General features: G+C 48.5%; 8 protein-coding genes across 8 annotated transcripts; 2 read left to right on the top strand and 6 right to left on the bottom strand.

Moving 5' to 3' along the window:
* Window positions 1-707: 707 nt before the first annotated feature.
* Window positions 708-1,972, bottom strand: Pmar_PMAR006141 (conserved hypothetical protein; the record flags this gene model as incomplete). Its single annotated transcript, XM_002774511.1, has 2 exons — window positions 708-1,020; window positions 1,065-1,972. 2 exons carry the CDS (start codon window positions 1,970-1,972, stop codon window positions 708-710), a joined length of 1,221 nt encoding a protein of 406 aa, XP_002774557.1.
* A 349-nt stretch (window positions 1,973-2,321) lies between these two features.
* Window positions 2,322-5,238, top strand: Pmar_PMAR006142 (DEAD box ATP-dependent RNA helicase, putative; the record flags this gene model as incomplete). The annotated part of the gene is made up of 15 exons (XM_002774512.1): window positions 2,322-2,474; window positions 2,525-2,713; window positions 2,957-3,045; window positions 3,090-3,191; window positions 3,242-3,326; window positions 3,391-3,533; window positions 3,584-3,691; window positions 3,742-3,924; window positions 4,029-4,104; window positions 4,147-4,308; window positions 4,360-4,475; window positions 4,556-4,688; window positions 4,734-4,880; window positions 4,963-5,061; window positions 5,104-5,238. 15 exons carry the CDS (start codon window positions 2,322-2,324, stop codon window positions 5,236-5,238), a joined length of 1,920 nt encoding a protein of 639 aa, XP_002774558.1.
* Window positions 5,239-5,289: 51 nt separating this feature from the next.
* On the bottom strand, window positions 5,290-7,550 carry Pmar_PMAR006143 (hypothetical protein; the record flags this gene model as incomplete). Its single annotated transcript, XM_002774513.1, has 7 exons — window positions 5,290-5,301; window positions 5,958-6,314; window positions 6,363-6,510; window positions 6,552-6,709; window positions 6,903-7,038; window positions 7,094-7,307; window positions 7,355-7,550. The coding sequence occupies 7 exons, from the start codon at window positions 7,548-7,550 to the stop codon at window positions 5,290-5,292; spliced, it is 1,221 nt and encodes a 406-aa protein (XP_002774559.1).
* A 1,190-nt stretch (window positions 7,551-8,740) lies between these two features.
* On the bottom strand, window positions 8,741-9,631 carry Pmar_PMAR006144 (hypothetical protein; the record flags this gene model as incomplete). The annotated part of the gene is made up of 1 exon (XM_002774514.1): window positions 8,741-9,631. One exon carries the CDS (start codon window positions 9,629-9,631, stop codon window positions 8,741-8,743), a length of 891 nt encoding a protein of 296 aa, XP_002774560.1.
* Window positions 9,632-10,156: 525 nt separating this feature from the next.
* Pmar_PMAR006145 (hypothetical protein) lies at window positions 10,157-11,863 on the bottom strand (the record flags this gene model as incomplete). Its single annotated transcript, XM_002774515.1, has 2 exons — window positions 10,157-11,166; window positions 11,545-11,863. 2 exons carry the CDS (start codon window positions 11,861-11,863, stop codon window positions 10,157-10,159), a joined length of 1,329 nt encoding a protein of 442 aa, XP_002774561.1.
* Window positions 11,864-12,538: 675 nt separating this feature from the next.
* Pmar_PMAR006146 (hypothetical protein) lies at window positions 12,539-13,663 on the bottom strand (the record flags this gene model as incomplete). The annotated part of the gene is made up of 1 exon (XM_002774516.1): window positions 12,539-13,663. One exon carries the CDS (start codon window positions 13,661-13,663, stop codon window positions 12,539-12,541), a length of 1,125 nt encoding a protein of 374 aa, XP_002774562.1.
* Window positions 13,664-14,082: 419 nt separating this feature from the next.
* On the bottom strand, window positions 14,083-15,249 carry Pmar_PMAR006147 (hypothetical protein; the record flags this gene model as incomplete). Its single annotated transcript, XM_002774517.1, has 1 exon — window positions 14,083-15,249. The coding sequence occupies one exon, from the start codon at window positions 15,247-15,249 to the stop codon at window positions 14,083-14,085; it is 1,167 nt and encodes a 388-aa protein (XP_002774563.1).
* A 1,782-nt stretch (window positions 15,250-17,031) lies between these two features.
* On the top strand, window positions 17,032-19,428 carry Pmar_PMAR006148 (Sodium/hydrogen exchanger, putative; the record flags this gene model as incomplete). Its single annotated transcript, XM_002774518.1, has 12 exons — window positions 17,032-17,129; window positions 17,174-17,252; window positions 17,710-17,860; window positions 17,907-17,975; window positions 18,196-18,262; window positions 18,314-18,434; window positions 18,477-18,572; window positions 18,616-18,705; window positions 18,752-18,841; window positions 18,882-18,992; window positions 19,042-19,203; window positions 19,243-19,428. The coding sequence occupies 12 exons, from the start codon at window positions 17,032-17,034 to the stop codon at window positions 19,426-19,428; spliced, it is 1,320 nt and encodes a 439-aa protein (XP_002774564.1).
* Window positions 19,429-19,901: the final 473 nt, after the last annotated feature.

The following is a 19,901-nucleotide window of genomic DNA, read 5'->3' on the forward strand; positions in this document are numbered from 1 at the left end:
CGTTCACCGTTCGGAGTAGGAAGGGAATACATCATGAACAAGGCGAATTCTACCATACCGAAAACTCCATAGTGACCGCCTTGTTTCGTCGCTGGATTTTATCAACCTTAGAGAAGTAGAATGGTTATATTCATTGTCATTATGAAATGTTTCCCATAGCAAGTGAGTGAAAGCCAATGAAGAAGTACTCATTACATCTCCTTGTATACAGACGTTGGCTAAGTCGATAGAGCTAGGCATGATCTCATGAACTAAGATGCAATGCACCAGCGAATACCGAATTGAAGCCACTACTCGGGCTTTAAGCGTACCGAGATTCTGCCCCTCGACAAGCACACATTATCAGAAGACACTTGAGTTGTTCGCTTACCAACACAACGACATAAAGTCACACTCCGCGATCTGTACAAAGAAGACTCCTTTACGGTAAAGGAGGTTCACAGATAGTAAATTAGATCAGGCACGGGAGATGATGACTAAGTAGTAGTAGGTCAGAGACAACCACCACTGCAGTCATCATCAACATAATAGTAACGACGACAGCAAGCTCAGAATTAAAAACATACACAACAGCGAACAGGGACAGGCTCAGTCGCTACTGCCGACAGCTTAGGCCAGCAGTAGCACTCTTATCAATTTTACCGCCTTCTCAACCTTGGCGGCTACGTTGGAATACTAAACACTATGACAACACTCACTGAATCTTATCAGCATCGCTCCGCGATAATGGTAGTCTCTCCCTGTTGGAAGGGATTCCAGGGGCCGGCTTTCGTTCGGCTGGAGACACCATAAGAGGTGCGTTCAGAGGAGCTAGTAGTTCCGAAACCTACCAGAAAGATGAAGTCGCCCTTGAACGACCTAAATGCACTTACAGGTTCCTTTTCGTGAAGACCGAAAGGTAACTTGACGATTTCATCATAGAGCAGCTCGCCATAGATGAGCATAACAAAACCGATCAGTTGGAGTAGAGACCACGACGTGAGAGGCTCACCGAGGCCCTTGCCTGGTGCTACGTAGAACCTAAGACAGATGATGAGAACTCCAACAACGAGATGAGGACTTACATCAGCACAGAGACGATCCAGATGAGGATGGTCCTCGTAGCGTCGAGGAAGGTATGATGAACCGCTGAAGCGGTAGCAGTAACCATAACGCCACATAGATTGAATACGAATACGGAGACGACGAACGACACAGTGAGCCACATTATAGCCGGATCGTTGTAGAGCATGACGAAGGAGTCTCTAGTATTCTCGATAACACCACCAACATCACCACCATGAAGGGAGCCAACGATTGGCAAGGCAACGGCCACCATCAAAATGGTACCCCAGAAGCCTTCTAGACCGACTAAGGCGACAGGAGACACATCGTGAGGAGGTTTCAAGAGGAACTCCTCAATGACGTATTGAGAGGCGCATACGATTTGGCCACCGACGATGAAACAGATACCCAGAAGGAGCTTGCCGAGACTAACTACTTGGGTTTGGTTCTCTCGAGAGGCAACACTAGACATGCCCACGAAAATCAAAGCGATAACACATATGATAACACCGGCCCAGTTGTGACGGTACATCTTTCTGTGGAGGAAAAGGACCGATAGAGCCGCCGAGAAGATGAGGATGCTTCCCTTGAGCATCTGGAAAACCGACACGGGGGTGTAGACGAGACCGATGGCCTGGAAGGAGGACCCCAAGAGGTCGAAAAGGGATGGTATGGCAACAACAAAAAATATATGTTTGTTGACCTTATCCACTTTTATATACCTCCTCCACACGAGTAGGTAGTAAACAGGTAACGCCAACAACATGGCAACGAACATGATCAGACTCATGAACCAGGGCTTCTCGAAAAGGTGATAAATACCATCAATGCCGAAAGCACCAGTTTGGAACTGTAACTTCTCAACGATAGAGTTGGCTGAGCCGGCCAGCAGACCAATAGTAAAGACGATCGCGAAGGTGCTCCACATAGCGGTAGATAGGAGCTCTCAAAATATAATGTGTCAACTTGAGGAGTACCTTTTACTAGCTTTACAGCTCTACGCTGAAATATAATGTCACTTGCTCTCTTGACAAATCTTGCATTTCCTCAACGGTTATGATTTTTCAGAGTGTTCCGTTGACCTCTCCTGAGACCACTCCCCCCAGGATCGGATTTCGTATGAAAGCGCTGTTGAAACTCCGGAGAAGTCTGTCGAGCATTTTGCGAATTTTGTAGATGTAATGAGTCTTAACCGGTTGGAAGTTGTTGTGAAAAAGTGGGCTACAGTTGAAGGTATAGATGAGGTCGTGGTAGAGAACGTTTCCTTTTGAGTCGAGATGCTGCCCACCACCACTACAACGACTTCAGACGCTATGGAGGCCTTCTTGAAGGAGGCGGAAGAGGACGAGGACGAGGAGTTGTATATACCACGTAAATTTAGGAAGAAGGGGAGCAGCCACAGGCCCCTGCCTAGTAAGAGTGGCTATGAGGTCATACCACAACTTTACGTGAGGATGGTCATCATCGTGGGTCGCCTTAGGCATCAGCATCGTCGACTCCCAGCGAGTCTCCAGTAGAAGAGGAGGAGGAAGAGGCGCCCGTCGTCGTCCTCCCGACTGGTGGACCTTCGCTGTCGGCACAACAGTCCCGATCGCTACTGTTCGAGGCAATGAAGATGAAGAAGGCTCATGATGATATGCCAGAGGAGGCTAAAGCTGAGGAGGAGAAGGTAGTAGGGAGGGAAAGGGTAGCAGAGGGGACGACTTCAATGATCATACAAAACTGAGACTAATCATTGACAATTGGCACGCCGGGGACATAACGGTGGTTGGACTTGGTAGTAGCAATTGACATACACCTACATGGGAATACTACCTCCTTTACAACCGGGCCGATCTTTATTATCTATTGCGTGTTGGTAGTAACTACCAACGCCTTGCATACTACTACTACGACCGCTGCTTCCTCTCAGAGAGCCAAGGAGGAGCGTGAGCGTAACATTCTGAAGGATATAGAAGACAGTATGTCTAAGCCGCTGACTAGTGTGGTGGAGCGTGCCAAGTAACGACTGCGATGAACTCGTTTTTATTACTACTAGCACTCAGAGGGATCACTTACGATATGAGCATGCCCAACATAGCTGGCTGGACTTTACCGAGAAAATATAGGCAAATGACGGAGGAGGAGGCACAGGCCATTCGAGACAAGTAGTTGGGACCAAATTCCGTCACGCGCCACGAAATTACCGGCCTTGCAGGTTCTTCATCGAGGTGAATGGAGATGATGTTTGCCCGCCTATAAAGTCGTTCAAGGAAATGCTCTTCCCCCAGGGCATATTGGAGGTAGTACGGGGGACCTCACCTCGACACGATGGGCTTAGTAGCGTGTCTGTGGTACGTATTCCAGGCTCTAAAGAGTAAGGGTATATCGAGGCCGACCCAGATCCAGATGCAAGGCTTACCTGAGGCTCTATTAGGAAGAGACCTCATTGGTATCGCCTTCACTGGTAGTGGTAAAACGCTGGTGTTTGCCATACCTGCTATTCTGAGGTGAGTTCAACAAGGAGTGGTATTGACCTCGCAGGATGGGGTTGTTTTAGAGCGATGGAAATGGAGATGAGAGCTCCAGTGACGGACAGTGAGGGACCTTTCTGTCTACTTATCGCGCCTAGTAGGGAACTAGCACAACAGACTCACGAGGTGGTCGAGTACGTAGTGATGGGGGAATCTTGGGGGATACGGCCACCGGGTTTTTCAGATATTATGCATCCTACTTGACCGGCCTACCATCGAGTCGGTCTCGCCATAGGTTGCCGCGACTACGATGTCAGTTGTGCATTGGAGGGGAATCTTTAGGGCGGCAGGCTGCTAACGTTAGAAGGGGCGTGCATATTGTTACAGCGACACCAGGGCGGCTGAACCATATGCTCAATGAGAAGATGTAGTATTGGAATCGCTCACAGTGGTGGTGATGTGAAGAAGGTGTGGTATGGAATTATAGAGCTGACGTATCCAAGGAGTATACTAACCTTCCCTCCACTTTAGGTTTACCCTAGCCCAGTGTGTGTACATCTGCCTGGATGAGGCCGACAGAATGGTCGATCTTGGATTCGAGGATGAGGTCAGCTTAGCAGTTAAGGGGTGGTATATTTCTAAGGTGTAGGTGCGTAACACTTTGGACCACTTTGGGCACCAGAGGCAGACGTTACTCTTCTCTGCGACGATGCCTCGAAAAATTCAAGAGTTCGCTACGTCGGCGTTGGTCAATCCGGTGACCATCAACGTTGGACGGGCAGGAGCAGCCAATTTGGATGTTGTTCAGGAGGTACTTGGAAATTTCGCGCGCCACAAAATTAATGGTGTTATGGGCGGTTAGGTTGAATACGTGAAAGCCGAGAGTAAGCTGACGTATCTTCTCCAATGCCTCCAGAAGACGGCGCCACCTGTTATGGTATTCTGCAGCGATAAGGCGAGTTGTGATGAAGTCTTAGAGTAGGTCTCGGGTTCGATCCCTGGGGGCGTCATTTTTTCTCTCCAATATTGACGACCATACTACCATACGCCTTTACCAGATACCTCCTTCTGAAGGGTGTCGGTGCTTGCGCAATACATGGTGGGCTGGAACAGAGTGAACGGCACAAGAGTACACGTCTATTCAAGAGCGGAGCGAAGGATGTTTTAATCGGCACTGATGTTGCATCTAAGGTGAAGACAGTCAACTGTCTCCATGGCTGACGGGTCTATTATCAGGGTCTCGACTTCCCTGCTATCCAACATGTCATCAACTATGATATGCCCAAGGAGATAGAGAACTATGTCCATAGGATAGGAAGGACTGGTCGATGTGGGCGTACTGGAGTCGCGACAACCTTTATTAATAAGAGCGTCGATGAAACGGTACTAGTGATAAGAACTCCTCTTCATACTGCTACCATTACTACTCCTTCTAGACCCACTCGTCATAGTGCTGATGGTTTAGGTACTATTAGATTTGAAGGCCATCCTAGAGGAGGCCGGTCAGCGAGTACCTCCCTTCCTCGAGCACTTGGAGGCAGTTGGTGGAGAGGACACTGCTGAGGTAAGACGCTTGTGAGTAACCCTTGTAGGAGACATGTCTCAGGTTGTGAATGGCGTTCGTGGATGTGCCTATTGTGGAGGACTCGGGCATCGTATCAAGGACTGCCCTAAATTGGAGCAGGCTCGACGCCAGACCAGCCGACCGAGTGATGAGCCCATTGGTGGTCAAGATTGGTGATGAATACTATAACGTTACACTATTACCATTTCTAATACACGTTTGTTGCGTTTACTTGAGTTTCTGATGGAAACTTCGGATTTCATGAGAAGATGAAAACTTCCTATTTTCTCGAGACCGATTTATATGTTTAGCACTCAAGTCTCTTGAAAAGGCGTCCGTTGAGAAAAGCGAAAATGAGGAAGTATTCTCGCGAGTGATGGAATTGGTCGAGACATGTGGCGACTCTCCAGACTACTACAACGGCCGATCGGGTCTATGTACGCTTTTGGAGGAGTAAAGGGAGTCTGCCCCGAGGGAGGGGAGGAGTTTGAGAGAAAGCCGATGAGCAGTCATCTGCAGTCCTCCTTCTAGAACCATGAACTCCCGATGAAGACGGTATTTCTTAGCGGATCCATGACATCGATACCTAAGCCGGATGGACCGGCGTAGACTGAGTCTATCGCTCTCGAGTATAATGGCTCCTCCCATATACTTGACTAGGCTTGTGGAGGAGCCCAACTCGAACACGAGGCAACAGGCATTATCATAAATTAACAGAAATATCGGCTTGCATGGTGCGTAAAAACTGAGGGGTGATGAGGAGTAAATCGAGGGAATAAGGATATACTTCAACTTCCCGAAGAACTCGAAAATCGCTAGAAGATACCGCACGAAGGACCTCATCAACCTGACAAGATCTTCCACCGGCCCCAGCTAGCCGCGAAATAGGTCCTTACCTCAACCTGATACCGGGCATGCGGGGCTGTCTCGTTCACTTCGAATTGGGTACAATGCTGTAACTTTCTCAAAGACTCCAACGATATGTTCGCCAAGTTCCTTAGTCGTTTCGATGACGACCAGTAGCTCATTTGAAAGGCGGCCAAAAGCATGGCCGCAGACTCGGCAGGAAGAACTCTCGAGTTTACCGTGGAGATTGCCTCTCCCAGATTAGGGACCCGGGCCCGACTCAAATCCCAGCCCATGAATCGTAAGCCGTATAGGAAGAAGCTCTCGTAGGTGATGGCGTTGGAGACTATCGAGGTCGTGCTGGTGACAGGACACGACAAACGAAAACAATCTGCAATGTAACGTAACTGATTTCAGCAACTCACAATAACAATATGATCAGAATGGACTCTCACATAGGACCCAGCGGTCCAGCCTCGATCACCTTCACAGTCCTCTCCCTCTACCCCTCTAGACAGGAGACCTTCATGACGGTAGGGCACCAATGATATCGCATGGAGAGCAAGGAGGAAGGACTCGCGGTCAGCAGCCTCCCGAGCCAAGCTGTAGAGAGGTTCATCAAACCATAGTAGTGCCTCTACTACCTGCTCGCCAGAGCCTCTATGTCCGGGTCCAGATCCGCGCATCCGGCTTTTCTCTGCATCCTACAGCGGACATACAGCAATTGTGCTCTCGCCTGTAGTGATGATAACTCATCAGCACGAGGTAGATGCCTTTCCAATAGAGGGGCGTTTATGGCCATCTGAGGGGAGCGCTCCTAACCACTGGTGGAGGAATATATGTTCGCTTTCCTCGGCAATTTCCTCACTAATTGTAGGAGTTCAGGTAGAAGTGTACAGAAACCAACAAGAATTTACCAAAATTCCCTCAGAAATCTCATATGGTCACCAACATATGTAGTTGACTATGTGCATATTCGCCCACACTAGCCTGACTTTGGACAGACCGAAGACCACCCCAACAAGGCCTCGAGGGTCCAGTCGGTCGGAAGGCCGTTGCTCCCCTAGGAGCTCAACTGCTCGGGTGATCACTTTCCTCCATAACTCTACATCCCTTACCTCGGTCCGGTACCTGTCGAGCCGGCTGTGGACAGGGATCGAGAGCATTAATAGTAATAGTGTATTACATGGCAGTCGAAATTAGAGGGAGGTCCTTTCTCGAAGCTGAGAGAGCGAGCCCTCGAGTGGCACATGCAACCACCACAGCTCGAATGCTCTGCATGTCCCTTTTGGGTATGTCGTAATTAACCACAGCCGCCATAGCCAAAGCCACATGAGCTAATGCCGTCGGTGAGGGGGTGACCGATTCATGTCCGACCTGCTGTCGGGCTAATAGTGTATCTACCATGCAGGAACCTAAGATACGCCTGCTTGACTCGGCCTCCTACCCCCTCTATCTTGGAGATACCAAGCAACATCCATGATGCGATGAGGTGTCTTCTTATCCCCTAGATGGACCGTAGTCAAATGACGAAGTAGCAAAGAGATGGTATCCAAATCAGGTTGCTGGGCTTGTAGGAAGGACTGTAAGGTCGATCCTGTCCGGGCCTCATGGTGTATGAATTTACGCAGGAATCTAGCCATTCACTCAACTGAGCAGATCTCCAAGACCCCACCAACACTCGCCGAGACTGCTGCATTAAGTTAGCAATAATATACGTATAAACAGTACGTTCGGAAGGTCTGTACTCCAGCTGCACTGAGTTGGCTAGTGGGAAAGCCCGACATTTTCAAAAATGTCACCACTGGGAATTGAACCCTAGTCTTTATCATTCATATGAAATCCCATGCACAGAGGAGTGGGACAGGCAGACGAGGATGACACGGGCAGGAATGGCTATAAAACTTGTGGTTTCTATGAAACCGTAGCCCGGGCAGGTTATAACCGTTAAACTGGAACCCGGGCGAGCGCTAACTCCAGATCCGTGACTGGTGAGAGCATAGGCTCTAACCGAGATCTGGATGGGTTAGCTCATAGCCACCTGCTGTGAACATCCTCGATCTGCTAGAGTGCTGGTCTATTTGTAAATCAAGAGGGCAGCGTGGAATCATCACACACTGCTCCCTAAACCATGACTGTCATGCCATAATATGACAGCCAAGGATTAGACCTACACTCTACCTCTGGGCAAGGGGAGGGAGGGTTTGATGACTTCATCGAGTCACTGATGATTCTGTTGAAGCTGTTGGTGCTTGAAACCTACTAGCCTAGCAAGCTAGATGATATTATCGCATATTATTCTGTGTTATTGTGTATTGTTGTGTCACCTCTAGTTGTGTGATTTCACTATCCTCGATCCCTACGAGTCGGGATCAGTCACATGAAATCCCATGCACAGAGGAGTGGGACAGGCAGACGAGGATGACACGGGCAGGAATGGCTATAAAACTTGTGGTTTCTATGAAACCGTAGCCCGGGCAGGTTATAACCGTTAAACTGGAACCCGGGCGAGCGCTAACTCCAGATCCGTGACTGGTGAGAGCATAGGCTCTAACCGAGATCTGGATGGGTTAGCTCATAGCCACCTGCTGTGAACATCCTCGATCTGCTAGAGTGCTGGTCTATTTGTAAATCAAGAGGGCAGCGTGGAATCATCACACACTGCTCCCTAAACCATGACTGTCATGCCATAATATGACAGCCAAGGATTAGACCTACACTCTACCTCCCATCTGTCCCACTACTACTCCATCCTGTATATTCACTCGATGATCAATCGATTAATTGCACAACAAGATCATGGAACTTAGTCAAATTAAAACATAGATTAGAGTCAATTTGAAATGGGTTTCTCATCCCAAACGAAGTCGACTTCTACGGCCGATGATGAAGATGCTGATGCTTGCTCACCTCCTGCTGACGCCGGTACCAAGATATCAGATCTGTCCAGGCAAGCAAGCATCTTTCCAGAGTAATGCTTTTCCCTGCTTGCCCTGTGAGATCGATCGCGAAGATAAACATTCTCGACCGTAGTAGCATCCTTCCATCTACCATACTCAGCAATTTCATGGAGGGGCACCTTCGCATCAGCCAGGAGGCAGACGCCGGTTCTCCTCATGCTATGTGATGTTTTGCGTCCAACCTCCAGCTCCGGGTCAGTATCCCTGAAAACGGTTTCAACCAGAGCATTGATGTCCTTGGACAACTGGTTATAGGACAGGCCGAAAAGAGTCGGCTTTGCTGCTATCTCAGGGCCATTGCTCAGCACTTCCATGAGCCGGTGCATGGGGCAAATTCTGTCTCCACAAGGTGAGCCACAAGGTTTGCCATGACTGCACCCCAAAATGACGGTCTGGCCACTGCCACTCTGATCTGTCTTAGAGCACCTTATGTATACTTTGAGGTAGGATCCGCACAAACTCGTCGTGACATCAGCCGGGGTGAGAGATGCTACTTCTTTGAGGCGGAGTAAGCAAAATATCCCCGTTAAGAAAGCTACTTCACTGATTGCTCTCCCTGATGGTGGAGTCAGACAGACAACACGCTTGATCTGGTCCAGAGTCAAAGTCACCGTGCGCTTCTGCTTACGGTTTCGGAGTATTCGTTTGGCAGACTGGAGGGCCAACCTAACATATTCTTCGTCTGCCACCGAGAGGGGAGCAACCTCAAATAGACGCGACTCGATTCTAATAGTATTCACATACTTATAGATAGTTTCATACATCAGAGCACACTTGGTTAAACTGACAATATATTCCACCAACGCGTCTACGCTGGCTGGAAAGGGAGTAAGGCCTTGATTCAAGCAGAAAGTACAGTATCGGCGAATGACAGAATTGCGGTCCCTGTTAGTGGACTGGGCACGTGAGCTTTCCAAGTGTAATAGGATATCCTGTACTGCCACCGAAGGTAATAGCCGACAATATGGCCTTGGCGAAGATAGAGATGAGGCTGAGAAGGGGTTCCTGTTCGCTACCGGCATCAAACATCTCGTTACTTGGCCCGTAGAAAGACGAGTTGTGGGTTGAGAGCTATGCCTTGGAGTTGGAGGAGACGGGCACGATCTTCTCACGTATTGCCGCGTAACGACTTGGTGGCGAAGATCCCGAGTCCGAGAGATAGAAAGCCGTGCTTGCGGGGGAAGTTTTCCCTGCGGGATGACATTTGAAAGGGTGCCAAGGAATGCTCTTCTTGAAATGTCCCCCAGACCCGAACGCAATGCACCCATAGTCAGAGTTATAACAGAAGCTCAGATTAGAGCCGTTTGGAAGGTGCGCAGTATAGGAACCGCGTCGAATTCTATACCCAGACTTCGTACGGAGCAAAGAATAGTCTGCCTGTCATTCCTGGACAAGAAATCAGCCAGGCTGTTATTGTCTCCACGGATATGATATGCTGTGACCACAAAACCACCTATTGGCCAAAGCGTGTTGAAGGCTCTCAAAATCAACCTCATAGACTGAGCTCTCGCAGAGTTCCGTCGTAGGGCATGTACAGTGGGCGTATTATCAGAAAGGACGAGAACCAGCTCTGGATTCCTTTCAAGCGCCTTTGTTGTGGCCACACCAGCAGCTATCAGCTCTAGGGAACATATATCAGCACTGCTTGGTGGGTTTGTAGTGGTGAATTGTGACAACTCTGGTGACGAAGAATACTTCGTACAGAACCATTCAACATTCAAGGCCCTGGGGATCGTCGTGGACGAATCCAAGTCGAAGACTACCCCACCAATACCTGATAGTGACGCGTCTGTTACGACGACTGAGCAAAGATCATCCTTCTTGGCTACCCAGCCGAGCAACTGAGAGGCAGTCGTCCCCGACAGACGTGGAGATGAAAGTACACGCAGATACAGCTGAGCGCTGTGACAGATCTGGTCCCCCAGAGTAACATATCGGAGTGCATGCTTCCTCGCCGCTGCTTGTAAGGCGTAAAAGGGGGCCATGGCCGCTTTCAGTCGCGGAGTAATTTGCATCAGCCAGGTGAGCCTTCCCGTTAACTGCTCCACCTGAGGTACCGCTACCCGTCTACCGGGGGCAGAGACGAAAGAGTTCAACTGTTTTAAGAGAGCGAGGCGTTTCTCCTCAGGTACACGCACTGAGCGAGACTTTAGATCCCACTCGAACCCCAGATTATGAGGTGTGCATGATACACGAAGCTTATCAAAAGCTATGTCCAGACCAAGGGCTGAATAGATAAGAAGGATCTTAGCCGTTATCTCAGATGCTTTACTTTTGGGTACGATCCATCCGAGATCGTCTACATAAATCATACCCGAGCCATCCATAGGGGTTTCACATATCAGCTTCTTGACAAGACGATGTACGCTACCAAATAGCCGACACCACAGAAGCGGAGAACTGCGCAGACCGAATGGTAATCGGATATGTTGGTAGAAGAGAGAGCCAACATGGTTAACGAGAAACTTCCGATCAAGTATATGTACTGGCAAATGTCTAAAGGCAGACGTGATATCTGCTTCAATCCATACCAAAGGGTCCTTCGGACTAGTGGTCTCGCTCAAATGCTGTACCAAATATGCCGCAGAACGTAGTCCTGGAAGACAGATAGTCTCTTCACAACGAACTTGTTCGTTAACACCTGAGCGACGTAGATCATCGATCAAGCGTAACTTACCAGATGGTTTCACAACACAGGCAATCTTGGTGCAAACGGAATCTTCAGCTATTTCTGGAAGAGTTGTCATATGTCCGAGGGAGACCTCCTTATCCAGACTTTGCTGGACTCTATCAATGGCTTCTTCACAGGACTTGTAATTCTTCCATGAGTCAGCGGCCCACAAAGCAAGCTCATAACCGGTATATTTGGGACCTTTATCAGAGGGCCAGAGACCGGAAGCCTTTATGGGCTTCCTTATACCAATATTACAACCTCGAGAGATCTCATCGCAAATCAGAAGATCTTCCTTCTCCGTCGGTCTAGTAGTAGAAGTCATTAGACTGTGTAGTAAATCAACGCAGAGAGGAGAAGACGGTGCTGGCTCTGTACTGCTATCGAGAAGAGTTGCCCAGCTATTTCTCAGCCTATTGCCTGCCGACTGGATGGAATCCCTCATTTTATCCAGGAACTCCGCTTGCAGGCCTTGACTATCTCGTGGTAACTCTATCCAAGCGATGAAACTCTCCCATAGAGAGGCATCACGCTGCAATTCTTTCAGAGCAGTCGTCAATAATTGCCGCAGAGGCGCGAGCATGAGCAAGTCCTGACCATCGCTTTTCAGGATCTCAAACCAGGAGCACAGATCTGGAGATGAAGAACCATCAGTAAGACTGCTCGTTACATCTTCTTCGTTGCCCAGCTCAGTATTGCGAGCGAGAGTAGCATAGTATTGCAGTTGCTGTCTACGGTAATCTTCCTCAGAGCCATCATGCGGAATTAGTTCATCGAGGATCTCTCTGTTAGTTAAGGTAGTTTCTCGTCGAATATGACGCTTGGCATTGCGTATGGTTTTGGCCATACTGGACCTGCTATGGTGATGATTATGATTACGAGCCATGGGTGAAAGGGGGATTAAATACTAGATAAAATTTATAGTAGGAGAACCTTGGTAGTCCTTCGGAGGACTCTCAACACAATGTAGGGTTTGAAACAGCTAGAGAGTAGCAGAAAATCACTGAGAGATATTACTAGGTCCGACAGTCTTTGTGCCAGAATCTAGTCTGTCGTTAGTGCGATAGGGCTCGCTTCGGTGAAGGGGTGACTTGCCCTTTCCTTTGCCTTTACCTTTGGCAGAAGTAAGACCTACGCCCTTGCCTTTACCGCCTTTTCCTTTTCCGAGGCCTTTCGCGGTTTGAGACTGCCAAGGTCGATTCTTCTGTTGGCGTTGATTGTAAGCAATGTTAATTTCCATGTCCAATCTGGGACGAACATAAGCCTCCGAGCCAAACAACTGCGACATCGAAACCGTTCCTGCTGCAACCGCCATGGCGCCGCTCCTTCTATAGCTCGCCTCTGCATCGAATACCACCGACATTGGATGGCACGTAAATAAGAGAGAGACTTGGGACATATACGATAGCAGCGAACCCAAATCAATACTTTTACGGCCAGTTGCCGATAACTGTAGGGCTATCATGTAGCGTAGGAAGCATTGGTTCCATTCCCCCACGTTGTGGATGGGCCGCTTTTTCCCATCTGACTTCCTGCGTTGTACTACTTCACCAGTCACTGTAGTTATCGTTTCCAAGTCGGCATCATAAGCATGACTCGCTAATAGGAACTCATTCAACTCAACGTAGGCCAAAGGTTGATCTATCACCTTCTTCACACATGCCACGGACCCAATCAAGTTTGGCCCGATGGATAAGGTATATGAGGAATCCTGGGCTTCTCGAATGACCTTGGGCAAATTCACAATCGCCTTACGGGTTCTCACTTTCTCCTCGTTGAGTTCCGTTTGATAGAGGAACTCCAGCTCCTGCTTGGCCTCTCTAATCATAGAAGTTAATGAGCTCAGGACCAAAGCAGTGTCACGCACAAGATTCTTAGAGTCTGCTGTCACTTCGTCAGTTATTAATTTACAACCCTCTGCATTCATCGAGCCCATCAGACCGAGAGTCGCAAAACCATTCCTTTCCAGGGAAGTTTTAATAGCGGGGCCGAACTTTTGAGCCATTGATGAACCCTCTAGTGCTCGGTCGACGATAATATTAACTGGATTGTGCTGTTCAGCCGCATTCAAGTTATCCTCTGCACCGGCGGCGGGCGCAACTGCTGCTTCATTTTGAGTGGACATTTGTAATGGGGATTCAAAACTGCAATACACTTCAAATGAACAGTCACACAATTCTGGGTTCTCTCTGAATCGAACAAGTGAGGTAAGAATGTGACGTACGGGACCTCAGCAGCTCTTACCACATTTAGTATGGCCAGTACCTCACTGGCGGTGCGCGAAACACACCGGTCATTCTCCCTGGGCTCGGTACATTGGCTAGGAGTGAGTCGTGCTCAAGTCACGATGTACTTAGTCTGACAAACTTGACGAACGAAGGAGGATTTATCGCCCTATTGATTTGCAATCTTCGAAGAAGAGTATTAAACAGCTTCTCAGTCCCATCCGCTCGGCTTAGCGGTCATTGTCTTGCCCAAATTGAGACTCTTTAACTCAAGCCAGATTGCTCGGCGAGCGAACAGAGACACAGGAGATCAAGTAAATCAATCAGTCTGAACAGCTTGATCAACAACATAATGTAGAATCCGACCTCTTTTGGGTAGTCGAGGTAGAGAAGTCGCACTTATTGGGGTGGCTGCACAAGTGCTTCGCTTCGCCCGTGGGCGTGCGCTCTCTTCATCGTCGCCTCTTGCTAAGCTATCAGGTCTCTGCCTCTTCGGCAGATTCTTGGCCCTTCGTCGTTCTCTGACGAGCGACTTACTAGCACTCCAATCACCATTATCAGCATCATCACTGTTGCCATCATTGGCACTACCAAGATCAATCGGCTCAGCAAGCCGTTCTCTGGCCTTATTCACTGAACTTTGCTCACCTCCGACATCATTGGAGGGCAGTTGTTGCACACTGTGGCCTCTGCTTGTGGCCGTAGCCCGTACCTTTTTGTTGAGATGACTGGCATCGTCAACATTAGGGAGAGAACACCGCTTATTGGTTCTCTTTAGGGTACCATTACTGGGCATCTCATCACCGGAAGAGGCCGGGTGAGTATCCCTAGCAGGAACTGAGATCGGCTCAGTAGGTCGACTGGGCAAAGCACACAGACGTGTACCAGTTGCAGCGCTCGTGCTAGAAGTAGTAGTACCGGTGTACTCCCTTGTAGCAGTAGGAAAACTCGTCGGAGCTCCACCAGTTTTCTTGTTGATGTTCGGTCTCAGCTTCGCCTCCTTAGCAGGCGAGGGACCTGGTCGACCAGCTCTTTTCCACCATGGTACGTCATCATCGAACGTCAGGACTCCCTCCTCGTGGAGCTCGGTGGCGGTGGTAGTAGTAGGGTTGGCCTCAGTAGGCGATGCTTGGACGGACGAAGTTCTTGGGGATGTCAGACAAGGGCTACTCTCCACCGACGTTGTAGTATTGGTCTCCTTACCGTTGTTGTAGTCGTTGTACCACCAATTCCATTTTTTTTGAGAGTTAGTCCATCCATAGTAGTCGTGGGACCTTCTCCTTGGGTACCAGTTCCTCCACGAACGCCACTTGTTTTGTTTATGATAGGGGCTACCATACTGCCAATGGGAGTGGTTGTAGTAGCCGTGGTTGTAGTCGGAGCTAGCATAGGTTCGTTCACCAGCAGCAGTGTCTCCGTTGGACTCCGTCTCCTTGACGCCATTGGGGCCAGTACAGACGATGTAGCAGTTCTTGAGGGGAAGCATGGTCTGTAACAACGAGAGTAGTAGTAGGGGTAGTCGTAGTTTCACTGAACCTTAGTAGTGAAGATCAATAAGCAACAAAGGAGGCTATAAATTAAGCTTATAGCATATCGATCGCGCTGATCGCTGAGGGAGACAGTCATCACAATACTTGTGCTTGGCTCTATCTCCTAGGACGTAGTCGACAGGGTGGAGCAACAGTGAGCCATTTCCTCATGCCTGGCAGCCGAGGTAGGGAGAAACGTGAGTTGAAACCCACATTTAACTCATGAGAGTCACGACGTGACACGGGTAATATCTACCGACTGGTCGGGTTACCAACATAGATGTTTCACCATTATGTTGGGGGTAATATCGAGCCGTCGGGATGCCGTACGGCCGTCCAGCAGCATCGATATTTGATGACTTCATCGAGTCACTGATGATTCTGTTGAAGCTGTTGGTGCTTGAAACCTACTAGCCTAGCAAGCTAGATGATATTATCGCATATTATTCTGTGTTATTGTGTATTGTTGTGTCACCTCTAGTTGTGTGATTTCACTATCCTCGATCCCTACGAGTCGGGATCAGTCACAGACTATCTTAATATAGGGTGAACATGATAGAGTCGCCGAAGGTATGAGAGCTAAAACCGGGCCCGCTAGTTGACTCGATAAATAACATCTTTCCGCGTGTGTGGACATTTAACCCCAATTGTGAGGACACTCGAGCCCGCGGCTGGGAGCCTTAATATCTCAGCCTAGGCCCCGCTGCTGAATTCGTATATGGACGTATTTCACTACTCACATACAGTAGGATCCGCTACTCCACCTCACGCAGCGATGCCGGTCAATCCTAGGGTCATCACAAGCCGTGACTGAATTGAACATTTTGAGAAAGACCAGCCTTATCTACCGAGTAGACTCTATGCAGTCAATGTTGGAGGATTTTATGTCCGCTTTCTTCACCTGGAGTAAGGAGACTCCTCGCTAAGTATAGCAGTTCATATACGAATTCGGGTACAAGTGTTCAGAAACCAACAATAATTTCCCAAAATTTCCCAAAATTTCCCGAAAATTTCCGCATCGTCCCCGACACACGTAGTCGACTATGTGTATATCTTCCTTAACTGCATGCATCGGGTTCATAGAAGACGAAGATAATTGTGACCTCTCCCGTAGACAATTCGGCGCCATAAAAATCCTCGCTCGCCCAAATATTGAGGCTTAGGCACGAAACGGTTACAGATAATCGAATCTAACAACGTGTTGCTAAACCAGATGTTTTTCGAGTGGAAACTAATGTACACACGTTTGACATGGTAGATTGTACGACCCGTAGGTGAAACATTTATCAACTCTATCCAGTCAACAGAGAAAACCTATTTGACCCAGATTTGAATTTCACAGAAAACAGACTTCGAACTACATATTCCAGACTAATTTTTGAGCACTGTACAATCTCTCAAAGGTTTGGGCCTCAGCGGCGTCACAGTAGTAGCATCGGGACATACGACTAATGAACGCTTCCACTTGCGTATAATTCTGTATTGACTCAAGGAAAACAATCGAATCTAATTTTCCCATGTGAGTATCATCCAATTTAGTACCTTGTAAGTCCATGAGAGTAGCACGAGCAAGTCACCATTGTCGACAAGGAACTCTCCAGATTCTGGAGAGTTGCTTTTTTCTGCTTCTACTGGAGTCCAGAAGAGAAGCAGTTTTGGATATATCCATATCACTAACGTACACTAGACTAGAATCGCATCACACGAGGGCCGACCTCTGATGCTTAGTTTGCCATAGCATGTCCAGCCTTGACAACGACACCTCAGCCTATGAGAGTTTAGTGTCGGTAAATTCAATTCTCTTCTCAACTGCATTGCTCCTGACGTTCGTATGGGGGTAATAAACTTCCTTGTCGTTGACATGTAGCCCTAGGCCCTCAGGTACTTTATAAATACGGGGAAGTCTCGACATATATCGCAGTCGACTGGAGCTGTTATTATTGGGTTCATCATGGGAGTCGTAGGTCCCTGGTTCAATCCCCGGTCAGGGTTTGTCCTATAATCAGGTGATCAGGCTCCTAGGAGCAGGAGACCGTAAGGAGATATTAGGGATAAGTGCGGAACTGTTCTATTTCGTAAAACACTAGATTCACTCGGGGTGGTCAGCCTGGTAGCTCCATAGGCACTCTTACCGCCTATCATATTCGAGGCCAGCTTCTCGCTCAACACGGATATGTTCATGAGCAATCTCACATCAATATTAGTCTTCGCGTTCATCGGTACCATAAATCGGTCAATTCACCATTCTAGTCAAGTACCTCTATAGGCACAACCATATCGGCCTATGTTACGTCCATAGGGTTGTGGACGTTCTCTACTACCTGGCTGGTCGGCCTTAAGAATACCGATGCCCTGCGGGGTTACTGTATGACATTTGGGGCTCTCATCTCCAGTGAGTAGCATCCTGCCCTCCTCAGCAACAGCCTATTGAAGGTACCGATCCAGTAGCAGTGATGGCGCTCATGAGGGGGTCCAAATACCGACCCAATAAGACATTGCATTCTCTGGTCTTCGGTGAGAGCGTCTTGAACGATGCAGTGGCAATCGTCTTGTTTGCATCCTATCAACGTGAGTGCTCTTCATACCCCTCATGCTGGGATTTCCTCTACTTCAGACGTTTACTTTAGCGATCAAGAAGTCCCGTCGGGGATTTCACGGAGTCCCCTATTGGGCTTCTTGACAGGTAGTAGTATGGGGTTATTTCACTTGACATTTCTGTCGAGTATCTACTCTCCCAATTTTCTATCGAGGAAGCGACTCGATGATCCATCCCCATACCGCGAGATTGGTAGTGGTGTACTCGACTCACCTGATCGAACCCAGTCGCTGAGCTTAACACACAACTGCCAACTTCAGCATTCTAACGCCGCGGAGATCCTCTTGTAGTTTATATTCCATGATAGTTACGTTGGGGTCGATCATATTCGGTGTCCTCAGTGGAGCTCTGGTTAGCGGCACCTACCGCAAGTCGTAAGTACAGTATGGGTATGAGTGCATGTGGACTTCTCGTGCTGCTGCCAGGTCTCTGGGCGAGTACCCTAAATACGAGATAGCCTGTATGTTCTTGTCTATTTACCTCACGTTCTCCCTAGCTGAGCTCCTTGGTCTGAGTGGAATCATGACGATATTCTTCTTTGGATTAGTAACGCGGCCATAAGCATTTCTACTACCATCCTTCTGGCAGATTCTCGGTCGTTATAACTTCCACAACTTATCCAAAGCGTCACAAGTAGCTTCAAAACTGGTCTTCGAAACTATCGCTTTTATATCAGAGACTTTGGTACGGCGAAAGTCCTAGTGTTATCCATCCGTTGGTTTTCCAGGTCTTCCTTTACCTTGGCGTAGTAGCTTGCATGTCTATAGGAGAGTATCATTGGAACCTCTTACTGATAATCTTCACTATGTTACTCATTGTAAAGGGGCTCCTACAACACAGCATGCTGATGTGATCTCCTGCAGGTGTTCGCTAGAGCGTGTAATGTGTTCCCTCTAGCATGGGTCTTAAACCATTCAACTCGACATGAGCCTATCTCTCGGAACTCCCAGATTGTACGTATCCTATTACCAAGTCCTCGACCGTCCTTGCCAGGTGTTGTGGCTGGCAGGAATAAGAGGAGCTATTGCCTTCGTTCTGATGTTACGTGTACCCGCTAGAGTTGGTGATGATACCCGAGATCTCCTCGTCACCACTACTATATCAGTAATAAGGAGGAGGGAAGGAGGTCAGTCGACCTAGCTTGGTCTATCAGGTGGTTTTCATTACAACACTAGCAGGAGAGTCCCTGGTAGAGCGCGTCGCTGTTATGTTGGGGGAGTTGCGGCCTGTAGTAGGCGTTCTATCATCACACGACGCAACGACTGAGCCGGAGATTACTATTTCTGGTTCAACTCTGGATACTCCTCTATTTTATGTAATACCTCTCCTCCGTGAATACCCTCAGCTTGGATAGGTGCCGCCGTCTGGTGCACCTACTGGTCAAGCAACGTTGACTATGGAGCTCGCCGAGAGGCTCAGTGGGGCGATCGAGTACGTGGATCGGAAATATATTCAACGGCATCTTGGGGGGGCAGACGATCAGTCCATGCTTGAGGACGCTAGCAGTCATCATCATCTAAGTGACTTTTCTCAGCAGTGAGGGGCTCATTTGACATATCAGTTCAGACCACACATCTACACACTCATATGGACCCAGTATTGACCCTGATACGTATTATGAAGAGAGCGAAGCCAGACGCCTAGCGATGAACCGAGCAGTTGTTTTCGAATAACGCATCACTGGACATGGTGGTCGCTTCCATGCTGCGTTCTATCATGATTATCTCGCTTCCATTATGCCTCTATTATTCCCGTCTAACACTAATCCAGTGTATACTTCTGTAAGAATTTCAAACGTTCATTATCCCCAGCGATGTGGTTGTGTTCAGCACAGTTACCAAGTCGGATGTTACAAGTTAGATCGCTGAATTCCCACCTTAGAACCACAGATTAACGACAACTCTGAGATACCGGTTCTGCCAATAGGCATTCTGCCAACTAAGCGTTCAACCGTATCAGTCGTGCCAGGAGAATAATTATAGAACAGAGGCCGTACAAGATCTGACAAGAAGC

Source organism: Perkinsus marinus (assembly GCF_000006405.1).
Source record: "Perkinsus marinus ATCC 50983 genomic scaffold scf_1104296958234, whole genome shotgun sequence".
Lineage (NCBI taxonomy): Eukaryota > Perkinsozoa > Perkinsida > Perkinsidae > Perkinsus > Perkinsus marinus.